Consider the following 23,726-nt stretch of genomic DNA (forward strand, 5'->3'; position numbering starts at 1 on the left):
TCAAAAAGTATCACTAATTATATGCCAAAGAAGGCCACAGTGACCTACCTTTTATACTCAACTGATAACCAAAATTTTCACTGTGCTCCCGACCGCTCCGGTGGCCTAGTGGTTAGAGCGTCGGCCTCGGATACGGGAGGTCGTGGGTTCTATCCACGGCCGAGTCATACCAAAAACTTACAAAAATGGTACTAAAAGCTGCCTCGCTTGGCGCTCAGCATTAAGAGGTTAGTGTTAGGACTGGTCGGCCTGGTGTCAAGATAATGTGACTGGGTGGGACATCATGCTACATGTCTGCGGCATGATGCCCCAATGCTAGACATCACTATAAACTGCCACACTGCAGACATCGTAGCGATATGACACCTATGGAAAATAGGTGACAATGACCTTCTTTTCTTGCTCTAATGACTTTGCTGATTACCCCATAGCAGAGGAGGTCCTTCTAGCATCTCCTCTAGTTGTTAAATATATTTCTTGCATCGATGGGTTGTTATCATGCATGATAGTTAGAAGAGAGAGAGAGAGTACACGAGATGAAGAGGGGTGGGGCAGTGCGGTCAGCGTGAAATATATATTTTTAAGTAATTATAAAAGATGTACGAAAACACTTGAAATGAGAAACAATCTTTTAAAATGCTTGCAGTTAAAAAATTTACTAGAAAGAATAAGAAAAATATGACAGATTAACGAAAAGAGATAAGTTTTAATAGCACTTTGGTAAGAATGAGTGAAAATAATAATTTGAGTAAAGTTTAAACAAAACGAGCAAGCAAATGACTTGTATCGCAGTATTCTATAACTCTGGCTAATATTAAAACAGCAACGATTACATATATCATTTTGACTGGGACTGCATAAATCATATATTAAAGCACATGTTTATTATTTTGTAGACACAACATGTAAAAATATTCACCATCCAGAACTTGATATCACTAAAATACAAAAGGTTATGCAGTTTATCACAACACAGTCAATGGATAAACTTATTAAACTTTAGTTTAACCATATCAGACTTTATGAGGTTTGTTGAAAATGTTCAGTTGAAATACAAAACAAAAAAATACTTTACAGTTTGGGTCATTACTGGTGCACCTGAACTCTGCTGGCAACGTTACATACAGTTTAGCAGACGATACTTGCAGCTAAATACTGAGCATATGAACATCCGTCTTTATTAGTTACCGTGAGCATCCGAACATAGGTCTTTATTAGTTACCGTTAGCATCCGAACATAGGTTTTTATTAGTTACCTTCAGCATCCGAACATAGGTCTTTATTAGTTACCTTCAGCATCCGAACATCGGTCTTTATTAGTTACCTTCAGCATCCGAACATCGGTCTTTATTAGTTACCTTCAGCATCCGAACATAGGTCTTTATTAGTTACCTTCAGCATCCGAACATCGGTCTTTATTAGTGACCTCGAGCATCCGAACATTGGTCTTTATTAGTTACCTTCAGCATCCGAACATCGGTCTTTATTAGTTACCTTCAGCATCCGAACATCGGTCTTTATTAGTTACCTTCAGCATCCGAACATCGGTCTTTATTAGTTACCTTGAGCATCCCAACATCGGTCTTTCTTAGTTACCTTGAGTTTACGAACATCGGTCTTTATTAATTACCTTGAGCATCCGAACATAGGTCTTTATTAGTGACCTTGAGCATCCGAACATAGTTCTTTATTAGTGACCTTGAGCATCCGAACATCGGTCTTTATTAGTTACCTTGAGCATCCGAACATCGGTCTTTATTAGTGACCTCGAGCATCCGAACATCGGTCTTTATTAGTTACCTTCAGCATCCGAACATAGTTCTTTATTAGTGAACTTGTGCATCCGAACATCGGTCTTTATTAGTTACCGTGAGCATCCGAACATAGGTCTTTATTAGTTACCTTGAGCATCCGAACATCGGTCTATATTTGTCAGTGACCTTTCATCAATAGTAACGTATCTTTTTCGTTTTCTTTTACTGTCTTCTGCTTCATAAATGTGTTTCATACGAGAAGAAGGTGAATGATCTGTAGATCAAGCACCCTCAATGAAATGAAAACGTTGACATATCTTTGTGGACACTGATAGAGTCCTTGACCTTTGGAAAATCAGCCGTGTCTCACCTTTCTTCTATATCGTGCTCCACAAAAGTGCCTTATATTTCCCTGACATGTAAACAGACAACTTTTTGAAGCAATCACTTGCTTTGCACACCTTTTGCTGCAATATATAAATTCAGATTGCATATTTTACCAAACTATAGCCAAATGCTAGTTTGATTTTGTTCTGCAAAGTTGTTTTTTTTTCAGTGAAGGAAAGATGATGATCCAACTATAGTACAGTAATTAATTGAATAAATACGTTTGTAGACTCAACACCCATCATTTACATACAGATGCCATGTAACGCTATGTAATTTTAGCTTTTCAACAGTCTTCAACCGGTAGTGATCAACACTTTGCAAATGCTAAGAGTAAAAAGCTGTTACGTTTATAAGGAATAAACGAGAGGCGTTCAGAATTGAAGGTTTCTTTTATCTAGAGATGCAAACGATCATTAAAAATTATCAAACATATAAAAATAACCTTAAGCTAAAATATAAATATTAGAAAGCTAATTCACACAATCACCAAGATTGTTCTCACGCACATTTCTTTTGATTATAAATATAGCTTTATTACAAAATCAGGATTAAGTATCACTCTCATCTCATTCAAAGTAAGCTCTGTTGAAAATTAATTGCACACGTTCAAATAGCCATTCCTCCGAAATAGAAACACGTCCTGCAGAATACACATTCATACGTAATCGTTTACATTTTTAAAAAGAAACGACCATTTATATCTTACATTACACGAAAAGCTCCAGTATAAAACGTAGAAAAAAGGCACAAGATATTTAGACACAGGACAGGACGGATTTATAATGAAGTTTGACGAAACCCTATAATATATTATTCTAATTTCTCGACGTGTCTTTTTGTCCAAATGAAAATATTCAAACTCTGAGTTGAGTTTATGCTTATCCTTGAAACCTTTTGAAACCTAATTTTAGATCAAAAGGCTACATATATTTAATCTTTTCCGTGAAGATGACTTATACGAGTCTATGATGGATCAAGAGCAAGAAGGTGAAAGATTCCCGCACACAGCTCCGTTGATTACTTCTAAGTGGACTTACACGTTTGCCAAGATTGCACTACCGACCTAAACAGTAGTAAAATGTCTTTCTTCCAATAAATGAAATATTGCCATGGATGATTTAGATAAGCAAATTCGTTGTTGTTCAATAACATATTTTAGCAAGAAATGGGACAATATCTGTATCATCAAGATCTGTGAAAGACAAAATTATTTCCAATACAACGCATCAATAACTATTGGACATATCATCGTTGTTGTAATTCAAAATCCAATATTAAAAAACTTGATGAATGTTCCATGTGGTCTGTAGGCACATTATTCATATACTCCTCATTGTTCACAGCAGTGTTCTGAAAACACATTATTCCTATCATACTCGTCATTGTTCACAGCAGTGTTCTGAAAACATTATTCGTATCATACTCATCATTATTCACAGCAGTGTTCTGAAAACATTATTCGTATCATGCTCATCATTGTTCACAGCAGTGTTCTGAAAACACATTATTCGTATCATACTCATCATTGTTCACAGCAGTGTTCTGAAAACACATTATTCGTATCATGCTCATCATTGTTCACAGCAGTGTTCTGAAAACACATTATTCGTATCATATTCATCATTGTTCACAGCAGTGTTCTGAAAACACATTATTCCTATCATACTCGTCATTGTTCACAGCAGTGTACTGAAAACACATTATTCGTGTCATACTCATCATTGTTAACAGCAGTGTTCTGAAAACACATTATTCGTGTTCTGAAAACGCATTATTCGTGTTCTGAAAACGCATTATTCGTATCATGCTCATCATTGTTCACAGCAGTGTTCTGAAAACACATTATTCGTATCATACTTGTCATTGTTCACAGCAGTGTACTGAAAACACATTATTCTTATCATACTCATCATTGTGCACAGCAGTGTACTGAAACACATTATTCTTATCATACCCAGCATTGTTCACAGCAGTGTACTGAAAACACATTATTCTTATCATACTCATCATTGTTCACAGCAGTGTACTGAAAACACATTATTCTTATCATACTCATCATTGTTCACAGCAGTGTACTGAAATCACATTATTGTTATCATACTCATCAGTGCTCACACTCATCATTGTTCACTACAGTGTCCTGAATACACCTTATTCGTACCATATTCATCATTGTTCAGATCAGTGTACTGAAAACACATTATTGTTATCATACTCATCAGTGCTCACACTCATCATTGTTCACAGCAGTGAACTGAAAACACATTATTCGTATCATATTCATCATTGTTCACAGCAGTGTACTGAAAACACATTATTCATATCATGCTCATCATTGTTCACAGCAGTGTACTGAAACATATTATTCGTATCATACTCGCCATTGTTCACAGCAGTGTACTGAAAACACATTATTCGTGTTCTGAAAATACATTATTCGTGTTCTGAAAACGCATTATTCTTATCATACTCATCATTGCTCACACTCCTCATTGTTCACATCAGTGTTCTGAATACACGTTATTCGTATCATACTCGTCATTGTTCACATCAGTGTTCTGAATACACGTTATTCGTATCATACTCGTCATTGTTCACAATAGTGTTCTGAATACACGTTATTCGTATCATGATATCTTTGTTAATAGCAGTGTTCTAAATACACATTATTCGTATCATACTCATTGGTATTCACAGCTGTGTTCTAAATACACAAAGAAACATGAGTGGGATTGATAATGTCTTCATTGATAAACGCACAGATGAACTCCCTGAATAATAATCATATCCTGAAATGAAAGATACGAAATCAATAGTCATCATCATCATCATCAACATCATCATCTTTTTATTAAAATTAACGAAACTTTAAATCTGAACGTGTGATAAAAAATATCAGCAACTGTTAAATTACTGAAAACACCTTTTCCATGTATGATGCTAAGATACTTACAAAACTATCAGAACTTTTTAATGTTTCACATATTTATATCCAAAGGAAAAAGGGTATACAAGTTAAGTTATTTCCTTTCTTTAGTTCAGGAGCTATTTCTGTCCCCTCCCCTCAAACACCACACACACACACAGACACACACACACACACACAGACACACGCACGCACACGCACAAAGAAAAGAAAAAGCCGTATTTTGAGCACGGTCTTATTTATAAATTCCTGGAAAATGTCGTCATTCCTGGATTGGATAGTGTTTCGATTAGTGTAAACATTTCAGTCAGGAAAACATGCAGACAATCAGACTGCCTCGTATTGGAAATCGAATTCGTAGTGTAAGTTGATTTACTTACGGCATCTGGTTTCGTCTGTCATATCTTCACAATCAAACACACCATCACATACTTGTGAAGGAGATATGCACCGTTTGTCATCTGTACATCGGTGTCCTTGACATGGAGGTAAAGTGGTCACTTCTAGAATTGACGGTTGTAAGAATGCAAATTAACGCTATGCTTCCTTTTTCAACATGTTGCAAATATATTCATTACAGTATCAGTTTAATCAATCACATCAGACCTATCAATCGATGTTGAAAACAGTTGAAAAATGAGAAAAAAATGTAAATACTTAATTTGTCTGACTGCTATAAAAGATACAAGTTTTCAAAATAAGTTTTTTCTTAAAAAACGATGTGTACAAAGCGTCTGATTCTGGATGCCTCGATACATCTCAAACTTTTATTATTTCTTAAACAAGAAAAACATTCACCCTTAAAAATGAATTTTTGAGGCTTGTTGGTTATCTCACTCAAAAATGATATCGTCCTTCTTTTGAATCAGCTTCTGATGCATCTGCATAACGAAACATGCTCAGCTGTCATGTGACTAAAGGCCCAATGATTGTCGACGTAGACTGGGGTTACAAAAGTTATTTTCATCTTTGTCTGCAGAATTTATGAGGGAAAAAACTCTGAAAACCACACAGAATGAGGACAAAAGACAATACATTTTGCACAGAAATAGGTCTAGAGACAATACGTTCTACACAGAGAGGTCTAGATACAATATGTTCTACGTAGAAATGAGGTCTAGCGACAATACGTTCAACACAGAATGAGATATAGAGACAATACGTTCTACACAGAAATTACAGAAAGGAGGTACAGACATAACACGTCACAACAGAATTTGGTCTAGTGACAATACGTTCAACACAGAAATGATATATAGGTGGTGCTCTATAGTTTCGTATTTTGAATTGGGTTAGATTTTAAAAGAAAAAGCATTTCCCCGGTTTTCCTCACTGGTTATACTGGGTATTAAAAAAAATTCTTTGTATATCTTACGTATTTTGAAAGAACTTTTAATTCCTTTTATTTTGGTTTATGATTGATGTGTGCAATGTGGATTATAGAATATACAGCTTGACCTTACTCTGGATGTGCATCTTTCAAAATAATGCTAGCTCCGCTTGGTCATTTTCACTTTCTGCACTTTGCGTCATAGTTATTAAATAAGCGACTCTGCTATCTGGCGATTTACTATCCAGTTTTGGATATAATGCCTACGGCTACCAATTCTGAGGTTACGTATGTAGGTTAAGAGCAATCAGTTCCAAACACGCGGCCACATTACTTTGTTAACTTTCGTGACTTACTGATATAAATCTTATGCATCTTTTGGAATTAAAAAAGTGTGTTATGTAAAACTGACGATGCTTGTTGGAGCGCTTCCGTTGTCAGATCTTCATTTTCGGAGGTGCGTAGTTTTGCATGTTGTAAAGCTCTTCAAGTAAGTAAATCTTCCTTGTATTTCTCAATCCCATAAGACTAAATAGAAGACATCAGTTTAAAAAAAAACGGAACTTGTGAAGTTTCCACTTTCTGGACTACAGAGGTAAATTGATAAAAAGGACTACAAAGGTAAATTGTAAAAAAAAAACAAATAAAAAAAGAAAGAAAACCCCAACTTTTTAACAGATAATTCATTCATTGCACTTTCGGATGCTGGTAATTTCCACAAGTACAATATCCAAAGAAATTTCAACCACAAAACATGAAAATAACATTGAAGTATGCCAACATTTTCTCCACTATGCATGTTGCAAATGTAAATAACTTCATCTTACACCCACCACTCCCTCAGAAGTTCATAATATCTGTAGAGCGTTTACACAGAGACAATAAGTTGTACACAGAATGAGGTATAGAGACAATACGTTCTACACAGAAATGAGATATAGAGACAATACGTTCTACACAGAAATGAGGTATATAGACAATACGTTATACACAGGATGAGATAATAGAGACAATACGATCTACACAGAAATGAGATATAGAGACAATACGTTCTACACAGAAATCCTGGTATAGAGACAATACGTTATACACAGGATGAGATATAGAGAGAGTACGTTTAACACAGAATGAGATACAGAAACAATACATTCGAAATACATTGCATGTGCTATGCAAATACAGGATCACTCTCATCATATTTATTTTGAAGACGTATATATTACTTATAAACTGATGAAGGTGTGGGTACGACTTCTAAACATGGCTAGGGCATGAAGACATATGTATGGCTTATAAAGCAGTCATGATGGCATACTTGTAAAGCTGACAAGGGCAAGAATCATGTCTAAGACTTGTAAAGCTGACAAGGGCATGAATCATGCCTAAGACTTGTAAAGATGACAAGGGCAATAAATCATGTCTGATTTGTCAAGCCGACAAGGGCATGAATCATGCATAAGACTTGTAAAGCTGACAAGGGCAAGAAATCATGTCTAAGAATTGTAAAGCTGACAAGGCATGAAATCATGTCTAAGACTTGTAAAGCTGACAAGGGCATGAATCATGTCTAAGACTTGTAAAGCTCACAAGGGCAATAAATCATGTCTGACTTGTCAAGCCGACAAGGGCATGAAATCATGTCTAAGACTTGTAAAGCTGACAAGGGCAAGAAATCATGTCAAAGACTTGTAAAGCTGACAAGGGCAATAACTCATGTCTAAGAATTGTAAAGCTGACAAGAGCATGAAATCATGTCTATGACTTATAAAGCTGGCAAGGCCAATAAATCATGTAAAAGACTTGTAAAGCTGACGAGGGCAATAAATCATGTCTAAGACGTGTAAAGCTGACAAGAGTATAAATCATGTCTATGACTTGTGAAGCCGACAAGGACAATAAATCATGTCTAAGAATTGCAAAGCTGACAATGACATAAAATCATATCTAAGACTTGTAAGCTGATAAGTGCATGAAGCCATGTCTATGACTTGTAAAGCTGACAAGGGCAAGAAATCATACCTAAGACTTGTAAAGCTGACAAGGGCATCATGTCAAAGACTTGTAAAGCTGACAAGGGCAAGAAATCATGTCTAAGACTTGTAAAGCTGACAAGGGCAATAAATCATGTCTAAGACTTGAAAAGCGGACAAGGGTATGAAAGTATATTTATCACTTATAAAGCTGATGTAATAATAACAAAACACAGATGGTTTTAAAGTGTGTTTGTGTGCGTTTGTGTGTGTGTTTTAATCTATCTCTTTCTCATACCTGCTGCGATTCCCTCCATTGAACCCGACCAGCCAAGATTCCATAAATCTGACAAATAAAATATTTATAAAACTTTTGAGCACATTAAAACTTTCTGATGCATTAAGTGCAAAATATCTGTTGTCATTATTATATATTTTCTCCAAAACGAGCAACAGGATTGATGCAACCTTGACATAAAGTTTGCAAATATATGTACTTTAATGGGTAAAAGAAGAGGAAAAAACTGCTGTCACGGAAGCTCCCTCTGTATGTACTTTAAATGGGATGGGGACCTGCTGCAACTGAAACTAACAATATAAATAAAAAAACAATGCAAAGTAGAGATCATGCATGAAGTCAACTCGACAGATGTTCTACACTGAGTGGTTGAAGAACATCACATATCATTGGATATTTTCTCAATTACAACCTATTCACTTAATTCAAGGTATTTTTTTATTTTGAAAAGTTAATTTTTGTTATTGTGGATTTTTCGCTTGTATTTGTAACTAGTTGTTCAATATCGACGTAAAATTTAAAAGCTAGTCGTGAACAGAATGAAGGCAACTGTAAATAGCATTTGATTGATATCTTACCCGGCATGGAACACACTTCGTCTGACCTGTCCCCACAGTGATCAACCCCATCGCACATCAGGTCCTTGTCTATACACCACAGGTTATGGCAAATGTAATCCTTTGGGTCAGGACAACCATCTGAATGAAAATGGTGAAGCTTGAGTATTAGATACGATAGATCACAAATATTCTGGCTTTAACTGTAATTAAAACAAGAAGCAGCGTCTTTACTGAAGAAACCAATGAAAAATATGAGGTCTGGCTTAGCGGTGTGATGAACCTAAAAGAGATGATCCAGTTACAATTATGGAAATAAATAAATGATCGAAGGGTTTAGATACGTTGAAATCACCCGGTCCTGACCAAGTCCATCTGAAAGTTCGACTATATGTGTTATTTGGAATTATTGACAAACCACTTTGTATGATATTCAATAGCAGTTCTGGAAAATTGGATCAAGTATCTGTATTAATCAATTAAGGTGATAAGACAATATCATTTAACTACAGCGAGTTTAACAAGTGTAATTTTCAAACTAATGGGAAAAAATAATCAGGAAAGGAATTGTGGAACATATATTTAAAAATAACCTCTTAAGTGACAAGCAGTTTGGTTGTATCAGTCGTAGATCAACTTCCCTCCAGCTATTGAGAGTTCTTGATCGTGGGACAAAAATATTCCAGTATACACACGATTTATATGGATTTTATGAAGGCTTTCGATAAAGTTCCTCACACATGTTTTTAAGTAAACTCAAACAATATCATATTAGAGGCAAAACCTGCACATAGATCCAGAACTTCCTTAGCGATCGAAAACAGCGAGTTCATATCAACGGCACATACTGTACATGGAAATATTTTACTAGTGGTATACCACAAGGATCAGTACCTGGCCCTATACTGTTTGTAATCTTAATTAGTAATTTCCCCGACTGCGTAGTTTCTGAGGTATTCGCATTTTTGACAGCACAAAAATGTATCGAGACATCCAATCTCAAGACGATGTATACATCATCCTACATGATCTGGACAATATATTTGAATGGAGTGCAAAATGGCTCCTGTGTTTCCATCATGAGAACTGCAAATGTCTCAAGATATGCAACAAACAAAGTTATATGACAACCCCCATTACAATGTGAACAAGTATAATGGGGACATGACGTATTTAGAAGTGGTGGAGATAAAGGCTGGTGCAAATGTTGACAGACATTTAGTAATTGACAGACTGATTCAGATTCAGGTCATCAAAGCCAGTCAGACAGTCAGCATCATAAGACAAACTTTTGCCTCCCACATGTTTGCTATTCAAAGAACTGGTCATACCTCACTTACTATATGCCAACAGTGTGTGGAGTCCGCATAAAAAGAAAGACATCGAATCAAAAGAAAAAAAGAGCTACCAAAATGATAGCGACTACGGATTCTGAGATTACCAACTCAAGTACCGTAGATCTCGTAGAGATATGATAGAGACTTTTAAGATCTTGTCTGGGATTTATGATCAGAAAGAATCAGTCGAGCTGTTTAAATTAAACCCTAATACCATTACGAATCTGTGATAAATACAGGGGAGCAGCAGCTCCGGCATTCATAACGACCATACTGCAAGAAATTTCGGAAACATTCTATACTATAGTAAAACTCATACAGGTCATGTATGCGCATTTACTCAAATTAAATTAAACATGAAAAGTTGTTTTAAAATAGTTTTAAAAAAATAATAATAATTATGCTTTAAAAAAAGTATAGTCCATCCTGATTAATGAATGATATGCACTTTAACTGTTATCCAAAAATTTCCTGATGAAAATTATCGATCGCTATTTTCTTTTACAATGGTGGTCATGTACTAGACTGGATCTAGAAAAAAGCACGTCGAGTCTAATCGTCACAATATAGGGTAGTTCGAACTTGTTTATCAACACGTGTAGCTTTCATAATGACAGCACAGCACGCGACTTTCAATCCGGATTGTACTGGATGACAGCTTTAAATTTATATCGTCCAAAAAAGTCCACATACTGTAACATTGATTTTTGCCGTACTTACTTCTCGGGGCATGTAAATAATGACGCTCCAAAAAAAAATATGGATGTACGAGGATCCAAATAAAGTGAACAATTGCCATTTGAAGGTATGTAGTCCTATTTTCTCCAGACCCTTGCCACCCCATTTTTGATATTTGGATATTGATGTTGGGGTGTAGGGTCAGAATCCACTGCCTGTCGAAAAATTGGAATTCGCCGACACCAGTTGGTGTCGGCATAGCGTAGCTGCTTAGTAGCCGGACTCGCAAACTTGAACGACCTTACATCGAGATAAACCTGCATGAAATCGATAGGACTATGATTTATTTTCTCAGAAATTGCGAGCATAGCATGTGTTAGATCTTTAATCCGCTGACAGACAAGATGAAAGTACATCGTTACTGAACTTTGACCTGGATCTGGCCCTTTGCATTCCGAGTCACATAACTATACAAATCTCGCAACGTACATGTTATTGACATCAGCGCTCATATAGTCACGTGACATCAACAATAACCCATTCCTAGTGTTGCTGTAGAAAAACAAATCGAACATATAAATTAAAGTCGCGTAATCTTCATAGAAAAATGAAAGAACACAAACTTCTCAAAATATTTATTTTGAAAACAATGACCGGAAATCTAAGCAGAGAGCACAGGTCAAAGCGGTAGTCACGTGTTGCCAACAAAAACATTGCTGATACATGCTCGGTACTTGTTGAAAATGGTTTTCTCCACCCTGCTGAGATACCAAGTTTTCTGGTCGTTGTTCTCAGAATATATATGTTGAGAATAAAGTGTTGATTAGATTTATTTACAAACAATAAGTGACTTCTATATAATATTTCCAAATTCTATGTACAACAACTTTGGAAATTTGTTTCTTGTTGATACCACGTGACTATATGACCTCACTGACGTGTAGGTTGCGGAGATTTTTATAGTCACTAACTCGGAATGCAAATGGCGGGATCCAGGTCAAATTTCAGCAACGATGTACTTTCGTCTCCTCTGTCTGCAGATTAAGGACATGACGAATGCTATGTTCGCGATTTTTGAGAAAATAAATCATATTCCTATTGATTTCATGCAGGTCTATCTTGATAAAAGGTTGTTCAAGTTTGTTAGGCCGGCTAGTAAGTGGCTACCATATGCCGATACCAATGGTGTCGGCAAATTCCAACTTTTCGATAGGCAGTGGACTCTGACCCTACACCCCAACATCAGTGTCCAAATATATATATACATATATATATCCAATATATATATATATATATATATATATATATATATATATATATATATATATATATATATATATATAATGGAGTGGCAAGGGTAAAAGGAAAGTCGGACAAGAAGGTATGTAGAATCAGATTTAAAAAAACACACCCATTACTGAAATGATCGGTGCTGAACGCCTGCACGACTTTTACAATTGGCAAGGTTGGCAACGGAGTTTCTAGGCTTGTCAGGTATAACATAAATATTAGTCAATTGTTTCGATGCATTTCAGAATAGTTTTGCAAATTATACCTTGCCTAAAATAAAGCGAATACTAATGATCCATCTGCCATGAAACCACGACTGTAAGAACGGAAGTTTCAAAGTAATGCAGAACAAATCATTGTAAATCGAGTATCACTAAAATCAGTGTGACACCTTTTCCAAACTCAAGGTCGCTGTGGTATAGTCTGTTAGCAGCACCAGCCTTAGCAAACGCAGGGTCCAATTTGAATCATTTTAATGGGTCACCCTGGATTTATGCGCGGGGTCCTCTGCCAGCAAGTAATTTGGAAAACAAACTTTTAAACAAGTTGTATATAATACTGAAATTAAAATTTGCTTCCATTGCTTCAAAATTACGTTCTCTCTAGATACATATCTTTTTTAAATTACTAACGCTCGGGGCCCCTGTGAGCACGGGGCTTGATTGGGCCAAATCGGTAAATCGGCCTAAAGCCGGCCCTGTCTGTTAGCATTTAAAATCTAAATGTTTTATATAAATTATAAGCAGTGCAGTCTTTCTTTATTTACAAATCTAAAATTTAATACCGAAATTATAATAAAAAGTTGTTTTAATGTATTGTTGTGAACTTGATCATATGAAAGTAGCAAATGGAGACTATTCCGCAGCAGCGGTCACCTGAACGTGACTTTAGATTTGTGCCACACTGGTTCCCCCCCCCCCCCCCCGGTATTTGATGCAAAATTGTTTGTTTTGGATTACTTTGGAACTATCGTCCATACAGTCATGCTACCATGATGGATTAATGATTAACATCTGTTCTCTTAGGCAAGGTGTGATTTGTAAACTTATTTTGAATGGCATCAAGAAAAATGGTGAATATTTATATTACATCCCACCCATCTACTTTTCTCAAATGTTCTGACATTTCTTACTACAGTGATGGAATTTCAAAGGCATGTCATTGAGAGAATATGAGACAGTAACATTTACTTACCGTCTGTGACATTGTCTACTGCTGTGTATACTAAATTGATGACATCGGAGCTATAAAAAGCTCCCCTCAGCCTAATGTAAAGACCCTTTCCACTTGTGTGTAACATAGTGCCCACGGTGATATTAGTAGACACATATCGTCCAATGAGAGGATCTACTGATGTCAGCCCGTTGTTGATGTCTAACACATTTATACCAGAGTGCAGCCAGCCTGTTGAGTAAAATGTATATTCCTTATATTTTTTATATATTTTTTTATTCATTCATTTTTTTAAATGCCAAGAAACAATACATGAGTAAAGAATATTATCATGAATTAGATATAGCTGACAATTCTTCTTCGATCGACCGCTCCGGTGGCATAAGTGGTTAAAGCGTCCGCCTCGGATGTGGAAGGTGGCAGGTTCGAATCCCGGCTGAGTCATACCAAGGACTTACAAAAATGGTACTAGCAGCTGTCTCGCTAGGTGCTCAGCATTAAATGGTTAGCGTTAGGACTAGTTAACCTGATGTCAGGATAATGTGACTGGGTGGGATATGATGATACATGCCTGCTAGACATCACAATAAACTGCCACACTGCAGACATCGTAACGATATGACTGAATACTTTTTAAAGCTACGTTAAAAATCCAAATCACACACATACACACACAAACCAGATAATTGATTCCTCTCTACACCACGGTGTATTTGTTGTTTTGCTTTTATATAACCCGTTATTGGCAGGGGCGGACTAAGGCTCACTGGTGCCCTAAGCACTGACAAATCTTGGTGCCCGCCTCCTTTCCACGTACACCTGGGAAGATAACCCTAGGGTGCACCATGATCAAGAAACAGAACATTATGATCAATTTGCACTAGTTTTATAAAAAAAATTTACAAATCTTCATTCGTTTTTTTTTCTTTTCACCCTTTTCTCAACTTTGTGGTGCCCCCTTTGGCCGTGGTGCCCTAAGCACGTGCTTAGTCTGCTTAATGGTTAATACGCCCCTGGTTATTGGTCAGAATGGCTGGACACAGTCACCAACTGCTTTCATATAACCCGTTGTTGGGTCAGACTGGCTAGCCACATTCATCAGCTAGTTTTATATAACCCGTTAGAGGTCATCCATTTAGTACGTACGCACAAATCTGGCAAAGTTTGACCCCTTCCCGCTCCCTGTACACATGCGTACTTTTTTACACACACCCCACCTGCGTACGTACGCTTGCACACACCCCACCCCAATTCTATAGAACGGCCTATAGATATTTAATCCACGCAGAAACCATAAAGGATTAATAATATTTACGTGTTTAATAAAACAGATAGTCCACCGACGTTGAATGTTTGGCTGCATCAAAGAAATAAGCTGCGTAACTTTAAACACTTTGTCTAGTGTCTGCTAAAATTCAAATGTTGACTGAACCAGTCGAACAGGTTACGTATTAGACAAATTATTATCGAGGTTTCACCCTCATCACCCCGTTTCCTATGCATACGTATATTATCAGTTCACACCCCCACCCCCTTACGCAAGCGCATGCATTTGGGTTACGACCTCCCCCTCCATGCGTACGTACTAAATGGATGGCCCCTAATTATTGGTCAGAATGGCTGGATACAGTCATCAACTGTTTTCATATAACCCTGTACTCAGTCAGGTTTGTAATTTTACCCGCTATCAGTCAGATGGGATGGCCAGTCATCAACTTTCCTATCCACATTTTTAAATTCTATTGTTTAGCCACAAAATCAACTCATTAATTTTGAAATGAAGGTTACACGTGACATTTTGTGGAGATGTATGCATGTGTTAATAACATGCAATGCCAGCAATTCTGGGCCCGTAATCTTAAAGCTTGTGCTTGAAAATAATCTTGTATCCATAACTCCAAAAAAAGAGTAGGTGCTTGGCGAATGTATGCGTTAATTAAATGTAGAACGCAAGAAGATGACAACAAGTTGAGAAATTTTTTAATCACTATTCTTCTAACTTTACCCACATTTGAACTTTGAAATTGAAATTTACTTTCTTGCTAAGAAATGTTTCGATAATATGGGCTCTGATATCCAAAGTGGCAACATAATCTCTGGGCCACCTAGAGATAGATTTATACATTCATCTACAATTCACATTTTTTGGGGGACATTACTGTTATTGAGAAACACTCTCTTTTTATCTGACTTCATCAAAGTATGTGGCCCTCGTCTGGTGGGATTTTGTTTTTGTTTTTTCTTTTTGTTATTGGGGGTTGGGAGTTGGGGCGGTTTACAGAAATTGATAAGGCTTTATTTTTAAAAAGGTGATTACGATTGTGAAATTGGTGTAAAATTTAACGCTAAATAAAAATGTTCGGCCAAAACAATGACATGCAGGAGTGTAAATGATATCAACTTAGCAGATTCTTCAGATAAAAACAGCTAATACCAACTTCAACGCACACTCATCTCGAACTATCGCAATAAAAATAATTCAGTATTGGTGGAGTATATAAATGAGGCATCCCATACATTTCGTATTTGTGGTTTTGACAGAACCCATCTCATCTAACTATATATGATTAATCAAAAGCTAAATATCGGATGAAATTGATTAAATTCTGTTAAATAATTTCATTTATAAAACTAATCGTCACTATCTCAAAGCCAAGCTTATCGTACCCGTTTGCTCACAAGGACTCACGGTAGTAATACTATAGAAGAAACGATAAAGTAGAGCATATATGGGTTTGGCTTACCACGATTGGTTTATAATGAAACTAACGTTGTAGTGAAATTATTTTAATTGCGACTGAAAAAACAGAGGCAATGTTTTCTTCATGGAATTTCAGTTCTTTTAAAGACTTTAGTTTGGATAACTCATTACTGAAATTATTGCCTGACTCTGGTGCGGAATTGAAAACACGTGTTTCAATTACGTGTAGAAAATGCGCGCTCTTAAGGTTTTCTCTATTCAGAAACTTTCATAATGTTTTCATAGGTTTACGATATTGAATTAGCACCGTGAGTCTTCAAAGCGATTGGCTTTCATAATGTTAACTCCGCGCCAAATAAACCCTAATCATGAAACGTTTCTTATGATCCATCTTGCGCTTCGGATTTTGCACAAGTGAACTTCATTTTTTCGCTTTGTTGGTTTTAACAGCACTTTTATCCCATTATTGTTATGTCATGCAGATGAAAAGGAAGCTCAGTGCTTTTCACGGCTGGTACACATCAGTTTTCAATCTGTTCGGTCATCTTCGAGTACGTTGATATGAAATTACCATTTAGTGAATGGGGTCTAGCAAATAGTGTTAACTCATTGTAAAAAATAGACTCATTCAGCATCCCAACATACAATTAGACGAAACTTGTCTTGATTACGTAAATATATGCCGGGTTCCAATAGAATGGTGCGGGATTAACATTATGGAAGTCCATGGTTTCAAATGGGAACGGATACGATAGCCTTGGCATTGATATACGGAAGGTTAGATTTTAAAATATAAAGTATTTAAAAGAACTATCGCATATGATTTTTATCCAGATTCTAGCAGTATTTTTTTTATATAAACAGATCTAGAGAAGAGCACAAGGTTCAGAGAATCCCAGAGACATCTTCTTTATGTTCTTTTTTTTTAGTTTCTTTTGAAATATTTGTCTTCATTATTTACAGCAGCTTTTGATTAGTATTGATATCACATTTTTATTTACCATCATATCTTTTTATACAGATACTGTTACTTATTTACCATCATATCTTATTTCTAACATACACTATTTCTCATTTACCACCATATCTTATTTCTAACATACACTATTTCTCATTTACCACCATATCTTATTTCTAACATACACTATTTCTCATTTACCACCATATCTTATTTCTAACATACACTATTTCTCATTTACCACCATATCATATTTCTAACATACACTATTTCTCATTTACCACCATATCTTATTTCTAACATACACTATTTCTCATTTACCACCATATCATATTTCTAACATACACTATTTCTCATTTACCACCATATCTTATTTCTAACATACACTATTTCTCATTTACCACCATATCTTATTTCTAACATACACTATTTCTCATTTACCACCATATCTTATTTCTAACATACACTATTTCTCATTTACCACCATATCTTATTTCTAATATACACTATTTCTCATTTACCACCATATCTTATTTCTAACATACACTATTTCTCATTTACCACCATATCATATTTCTAACATACACTATTTCTCATCTACCACCATATCTTATTTCTAACATACACTATTTCTCATCTACCACCATATCATGTTTCTAACATACACTATTTCTCATTTACCACCATATCTTATTTCTAACATACACTATTTCTCATTTACCACCATATCTTATTTCTAACATACACTATTTCTCATTTACCACCATATCTTATTTCTAACATACACTATTTCTCATTTACCACTATATCTTATTTCTAACATACACTATTTCTCATTTACCACCATATCATATTTTTGCCACGTAATGTTTTTTATTTATCACCCTGTCTTACTTTGCCACATAGTGTTTTTTTATTTATCACCATGTCTTACTTTGCCACATAGTGTTTTTTATTTATCACCCTATCTTACTTTGCCACATAGTGTTTTTTATTTATCATCCTGTCTTACTTTGCCAAATAGTGTTTTTTATTTATCACCCTATCTTACTTTGCCACAGTGTTTTTTATTTATCACCATATCTTACTTTGCCACATAGTGTTTTATTTATCACCCTGTCTTACTTTTGCCACAGTGTTTTTTATTTATCACCCTGTCTTACTTTGCCACATAGTGATTTTATTTATCACCCTATCTTACTTTGCCACATACCGTCTCCCAAAGTTATTTTATCTATTCGTATGATGACTCCATCCGGATTGTTGGCAGTGTAGCGTCTTATGGTCCACACACAATCGTAAAACTGGTGTATCCTCGAAGAAACACCGGAAAACTTGATTATCCCCCCTGACTGCATCAAATAGCTGGAGCTGCAATCTGAAACGAGGAATAGATGAAGCAAAATCGATCCTCGAAAATTTATGCTTAATATGTAAAATACCGAGATTGCATAGCTACATGACTACAAAGTTTAAATTTTCACACTTGATAGTAAATAAATCAAGTTATCAGCAATAGGTCGGACTTGTTTATTTCTCTTGTTGTTGTTGTTTTTATTGTTATTCCAGACACATACCACAATTTTTCCTTGCGAAAAAGTAAAATGTCCGTGTTGTGAAGATGTTACATGTACAGAGGTTACAGGCACAGGGTCCTCGTTGTGAAAGGATTGCCGAATCTCTCCTGTCAAGAGAGTACGCGGTCTGTTTTGTCTAGTCCGATAAATCAACCCCCACATCTGTTTTGATACTGATGGATGATATGTGGGTATGATGTCACCTATTCATTAAAATATGCAATTGGCTGCATGCAGATCTTTCCGGAATAAACCTGGGTACACTTTAGACACATACCAGTAATTAGTAATAGCCATATCTAGTTCAAAGTGGTCACAGGACAGAGGGTTGTGTTATTTCACGTGGATTTACAATGGATTTGCTCCGGAAACATGACGTATATGTCACCAAAACAACCCTGCGGCCGACGGTAGCTCCACAGCCGCGAGAAATACCGATAAGTTTATAAAATGTACACCGATTGCCTGTAAAAGTTTTGCAGCTTTTAATGAATAGGTGATATCAGTCCTAAACCGAAAATCAATATTGTCAAGGGTGAAGGGCTGATTTATCGGCGTATGTTTTTTCAAGCGGATAAAGAATCTTGTGAAGAGAATACAGTCTTGATTGAGTTAATATGAATTAAGAGGAGTCTTTTTTGCGTTAGTATGAAATAAGATTCTGTCATGAGTTAGTATGAGATAAGAAGTCTTTATTGAGTTAACATGAATTAAGAAGACTTTGCTGAGTTAGTATGAATTAAGAAGTCTTAAGTTAGTATCAAATAAGTCTTTATTGAGTTAACATGTTGGACTTGTGATATAAATTTTAGGATTATTTGAGATTTAATTGACAATACTATAAGCTCCTCTTAAATCTTCCCATTGTACTATACGAAAATAAGTTATTTGTTGAATTTTAAATAACTTATTGGTTTTTGCTTTTTCTGATACTTAGAGAAAGACCACAGAATCGTAACACTTGCTAAAGATGTTTTTTTAGTCATCCACTGAACATTTGTCGTCTAAATACATTTTTTCCATTCTAGTTTAATGGAATCGTTTACTTACTTGTCAAAGGTTTATCGGCCCATGCACTACCTGAAAACAAAATATAAAGTTATTTAGAGGAAAAGGAGGAACATTCATAAGAAGCAATGCTGCTGCTATTATTTTCTACGCTTTTGAACTGAAGAAATGGCATGTCTTACAGAAGCCTACATACCATAGACTCTTACAAACTGAGTGAGAGTTCATTTTACCGTGTCTTTTATTAATGATAGTTTCTAATGATGGAAGATAGTGGAGGAAGATGGAGGATCGCAAAGTCTATTCAAACTCTTGGCAGCATTTAAACATGCTACTTCGTTTCTAAAATGTTACAATATAGTCTTCACATACATTAAAAAGAAACGATGATGACACGGATTTGGTGTATTTATGTTTCCAGTGCAGAAAGAAGAGACTCAGAGTCAATAAAGTCTGGAGACTGGTCATAAACTTCTGCACGACTTGATGTATCAGGAGATACTAATGCTTATAGTTCCTTTATGCGACTTGATACATCAGGAGATACTAATGCTAATAGTTCCTTTATGCCACTTGATACATCAGGAATTACTAGCAGTTCACATGTGTGACTTGATACATCAGGATATACTACTGCTAATAGTTCCTTTATGCCACTTGATACATCAGGAATTACTAGCAGTTCTCATGTGTGACTTGATACATCAGGATATACTACTGCTAATAGTTCCTTTATGTCACTTGATACATTAGGAATTACTAGCAGTTCTCATGTGTGACTTGATACATCAGGATATACTACTGCTAATAGTTCCTTTATGCCACTTGATACATTAGGAATTACTAGCAGTTCTCATGTGTGACTTGATACATCAGGAGATACTACTGCTAATAGTTCCTTTATGTCACTTGATACATTAGGAATTACTAGCAGTTCTCATGTGTGACTTGATACATCAGGATATACTACTGCTAATAGTTCCTTTATGCCACTTGATACATCAGGAATTACTAGCAGTTCTCATGTGTGACTTGATACATCAGGAGATACTAATGCTAATAGTTCCTTTATGTCACTTGATACATCAGGAATTACTAGCAGTTCTCATGTGTGACTTGATACATCAGGAGATACTAATGCTAATAGTTCCTTTATGTCACTTGATACATCAGGAATTACTAGCAGTTCTCATGTGTGACTTGATACATCAGGATATACTAATGCTAATAGTTCCTTTATGTCACTTGATACACCAGGAATTACTAGCAGTTCTCATGTGTGACTTGATACATCAGGATATACTAATGCTAATAGTTCCTTTATGTCACTTGATACATTAGGAATTACTAGCAGTTCTCATGTGTGATTTGATACATCAGGATATACTAATGCTAATAGTTCCTTTATGTCATTTGATACATCAGGAATTACTAGCAGTTCTCATGTGTGACTTGATACATCAGGAGATACTAATGCTAATAGTTCCTTTATGTCACTTGATACATCAGGAATTACTAGCAGTTCTCATGTGTGACTTGATACATCAGGATATACTAATGCTAATAGTTCCTTTATGTCACTTGATACATCAGGAATTATCAGCAGTTCTCATGTGTGACTTGATACATCAGGAGATACTAATGCTAATAGTTCCTTTATGTCACTTGATACATTAGGAATTACTAGCAGTTCTCATGTGTGACTTGATACATCAGGATATACTACTGCTAATAGTTCCTTTATGCCACTTGATACATCAGGAATTACTAGCAGTTCTCATGTGTGACTTGATACATCAGGATATACTAATGCTAATAGTTCCTTTATGCCACTTGATACATCAGGAATTACTATCAGTTCTCATGTGTGACTTGATACATCAGGAGATACTACTGCTAATGGTTCCTTTAAGCCACTTGATATATCAGGAATTATTAGCAGTTCTCATGTGTGACTTGATACATCAGGATATACTAATGCTAATAGTTCCTTTATACCACTTGATACATCAGGAATTACTAGCAGTTCTCATGTGCGACTTGATACATCAGGAATTACTAGCAGTTCTCATGTGTGACTTGATACATCAGGAATTACTAGCAGTTCTCATGTGTGATTTGATACATCAGGAATTACTAGCAGTTCTCATGTGCGACTTGATACATCAGGAGATACTAATGCTAATAGTTCCTTTGTGCCACTTGATACATCAGGAATTACTAGCAGTTCTCATGTGCGACTTGATACATCAGGAGATACTACTGCTAATAGTTCCTTTATGCCACTTGATACATCAGGAATTACTAGCAGTTCTCATGTGTGACTTGATACATCAGGATATACTACTGCTAATAGTTCCTTTATGCCACTTGATATATCAGGAATTACTAGCAGTTCTCATGTGTGACTTGATACATCAGGAATTACTAGCAGTTCTCATGTGTGATTTGATACATCAGGATATACTAATGCTAATAGTTCCTTTATGCCACTTGATACACCAGGAATTACTAGCAGTTCTCATGTGTGACTTGATACATCAGGAGATACTACTGCTAATAGTTCCTTTATGCCACTTGATACATCAGGAATTACTAGCAGTTCTCATGTGTGACTTGATACATCAGGATATACTACTGCTAATAGTTCCTTTATGCCACTTGATACATCAGGAATTACTAGCAGTTCTCATGTGTGACTTGATACATCAGGATATACTAATGCTAATAGTTCCTTTATGTCACTTGATACATTAGGAATTACTAGCAGTTCTCATGTGTGATTTGATACATCAGGAATTACTAGCAGTTCTCATGTGTGACTTGATACATCAGGATATACTACTGCTAATAGTTCCTTTATGCCACTTGATACATTAGGAATTACTAGCAGTTCTCATGTGTGACTTGATACATCAGGATATACTACTGCTAATAGTTCCTTTATGCCACTTGATACATCAGGAATTACTGGCAGTTCTCATGTGTGACTTGATACATCAGGATATACTACTGCTAATAGTTCCTTTATGTCACTTGATACATTAGGAATTACTAGCAGTTCTCATGTGTGACTTGATACATCAGGATATACTACTGCTAATAGTTCCTTTATGCCACTTGATACATCAGGAATTACTAGCAGTTCTCATGTGTGACTTGATACATCAGGATATACTAATGCTAATAGTTCCTTTATGCCACTTGATACATCAGGAATTACTAGCAGTTCTCATGTGTGATTTGATATTTCAGGAGACACTAGTAGTTCCTTTGTGCAATTTGTCTTTTCACATACAGTTCACTTCGATCATATTTAGTTAAAGGATTCCTAGCAATGACTAACTGTTTAGCTTTCCAGCAAGTTAAGACTTTGCAAATAATAACTTAGAAATGTTTCAAGAGTTACAATGGAATCAAGAACTCGAAAATAGCAAACAAAATCATATAAACTGAAACCAATGCTGATCTATTTTAAATTAAAGGTAGAGCAAAAGATAAATAATGGTTGCAGGGAAATTTATGTCTCGTCTTTAAACGGTGATTTCCAGTGTGAGTGTGTGTGTGTGTGACTTGGGTAGTCAATGTCTCGTCTTTAAACGTTGATTTCATGTGTGTGTGTGACTTGGCTAAGCTATGTCTCGTCTATAAACGGTAATTTCCTGCGTGTGTGTGACTTGGGTAATCTATGTCTCACCTTTAAATAGCGATTTCCTGTGTGTGTGACTTGGGTAATCTATGTCTCGTCTTTAAACGCTGATTTCCTTTGTGCGACGTGG

At 35.9% G+C, this 23,726-nt stretch overlaps 1 protein-coding gene across 1 annotated transcript in view; it reads right to left on the reverse strand.

Moving 5' to 3' along the window:
• Nucleotides 1-686: 686 nt before the first annotated feature.
• The window catches only part of LOC149787280 (uncharacterized), a 119,593-nt gene continuing 96,553 nt past the window's right edge, over nt 687-23,726 (reverse strand). Inside the window, exons 8-14 of the mRNA XM_089977809.1 lie at nt 19,990-20,019; nt 18,576-18,740; nt 13,725-13,934; nt 9,247-9,366; nt 8,669-8,716; nt 5,451-5,573; nt 687-4,933 (exon numbers count right to left, since the gene is read on the reverse strand). Coding sequence (XP_089833935.1) covers nt 4,836-4,933; nt 5,451-5,573; nt 8,669-8,716; nt 9,247-9,366; nt 13,725-13,934; nt 18,576-18,740; nt 19,990-20,019 — 794 coding nt within the window. The 3' untranslated portion in view covers nt 687-4,835. The remainder of the gene's footprint in view (nt 4,934-5,450; nt 5,574-8,668; nt 8,717-9,246; nt 9,367-13,724; nt 13,935-18,575; nt 18,741-19,989; nt 20,020-23,726) is intronic.

This window comes from Sinohyriopsis cumingii, chromosome 12 (genome assembly GCF_028554795.1).
Source record: "Sinohyriopsis cumingii isolate HCF-2022 chromosome 12, ASM2855479v2, whole genome shotgun sequence".
In the NCBI taxonomy this organism is placed as follows: domain Eukaryota; kingdom Metazoa; phylum Mollusca; class Bivalvia; order Unionida; family Unionidae; genus Sinohyriopsis; species Sinohyriopsis cumingii.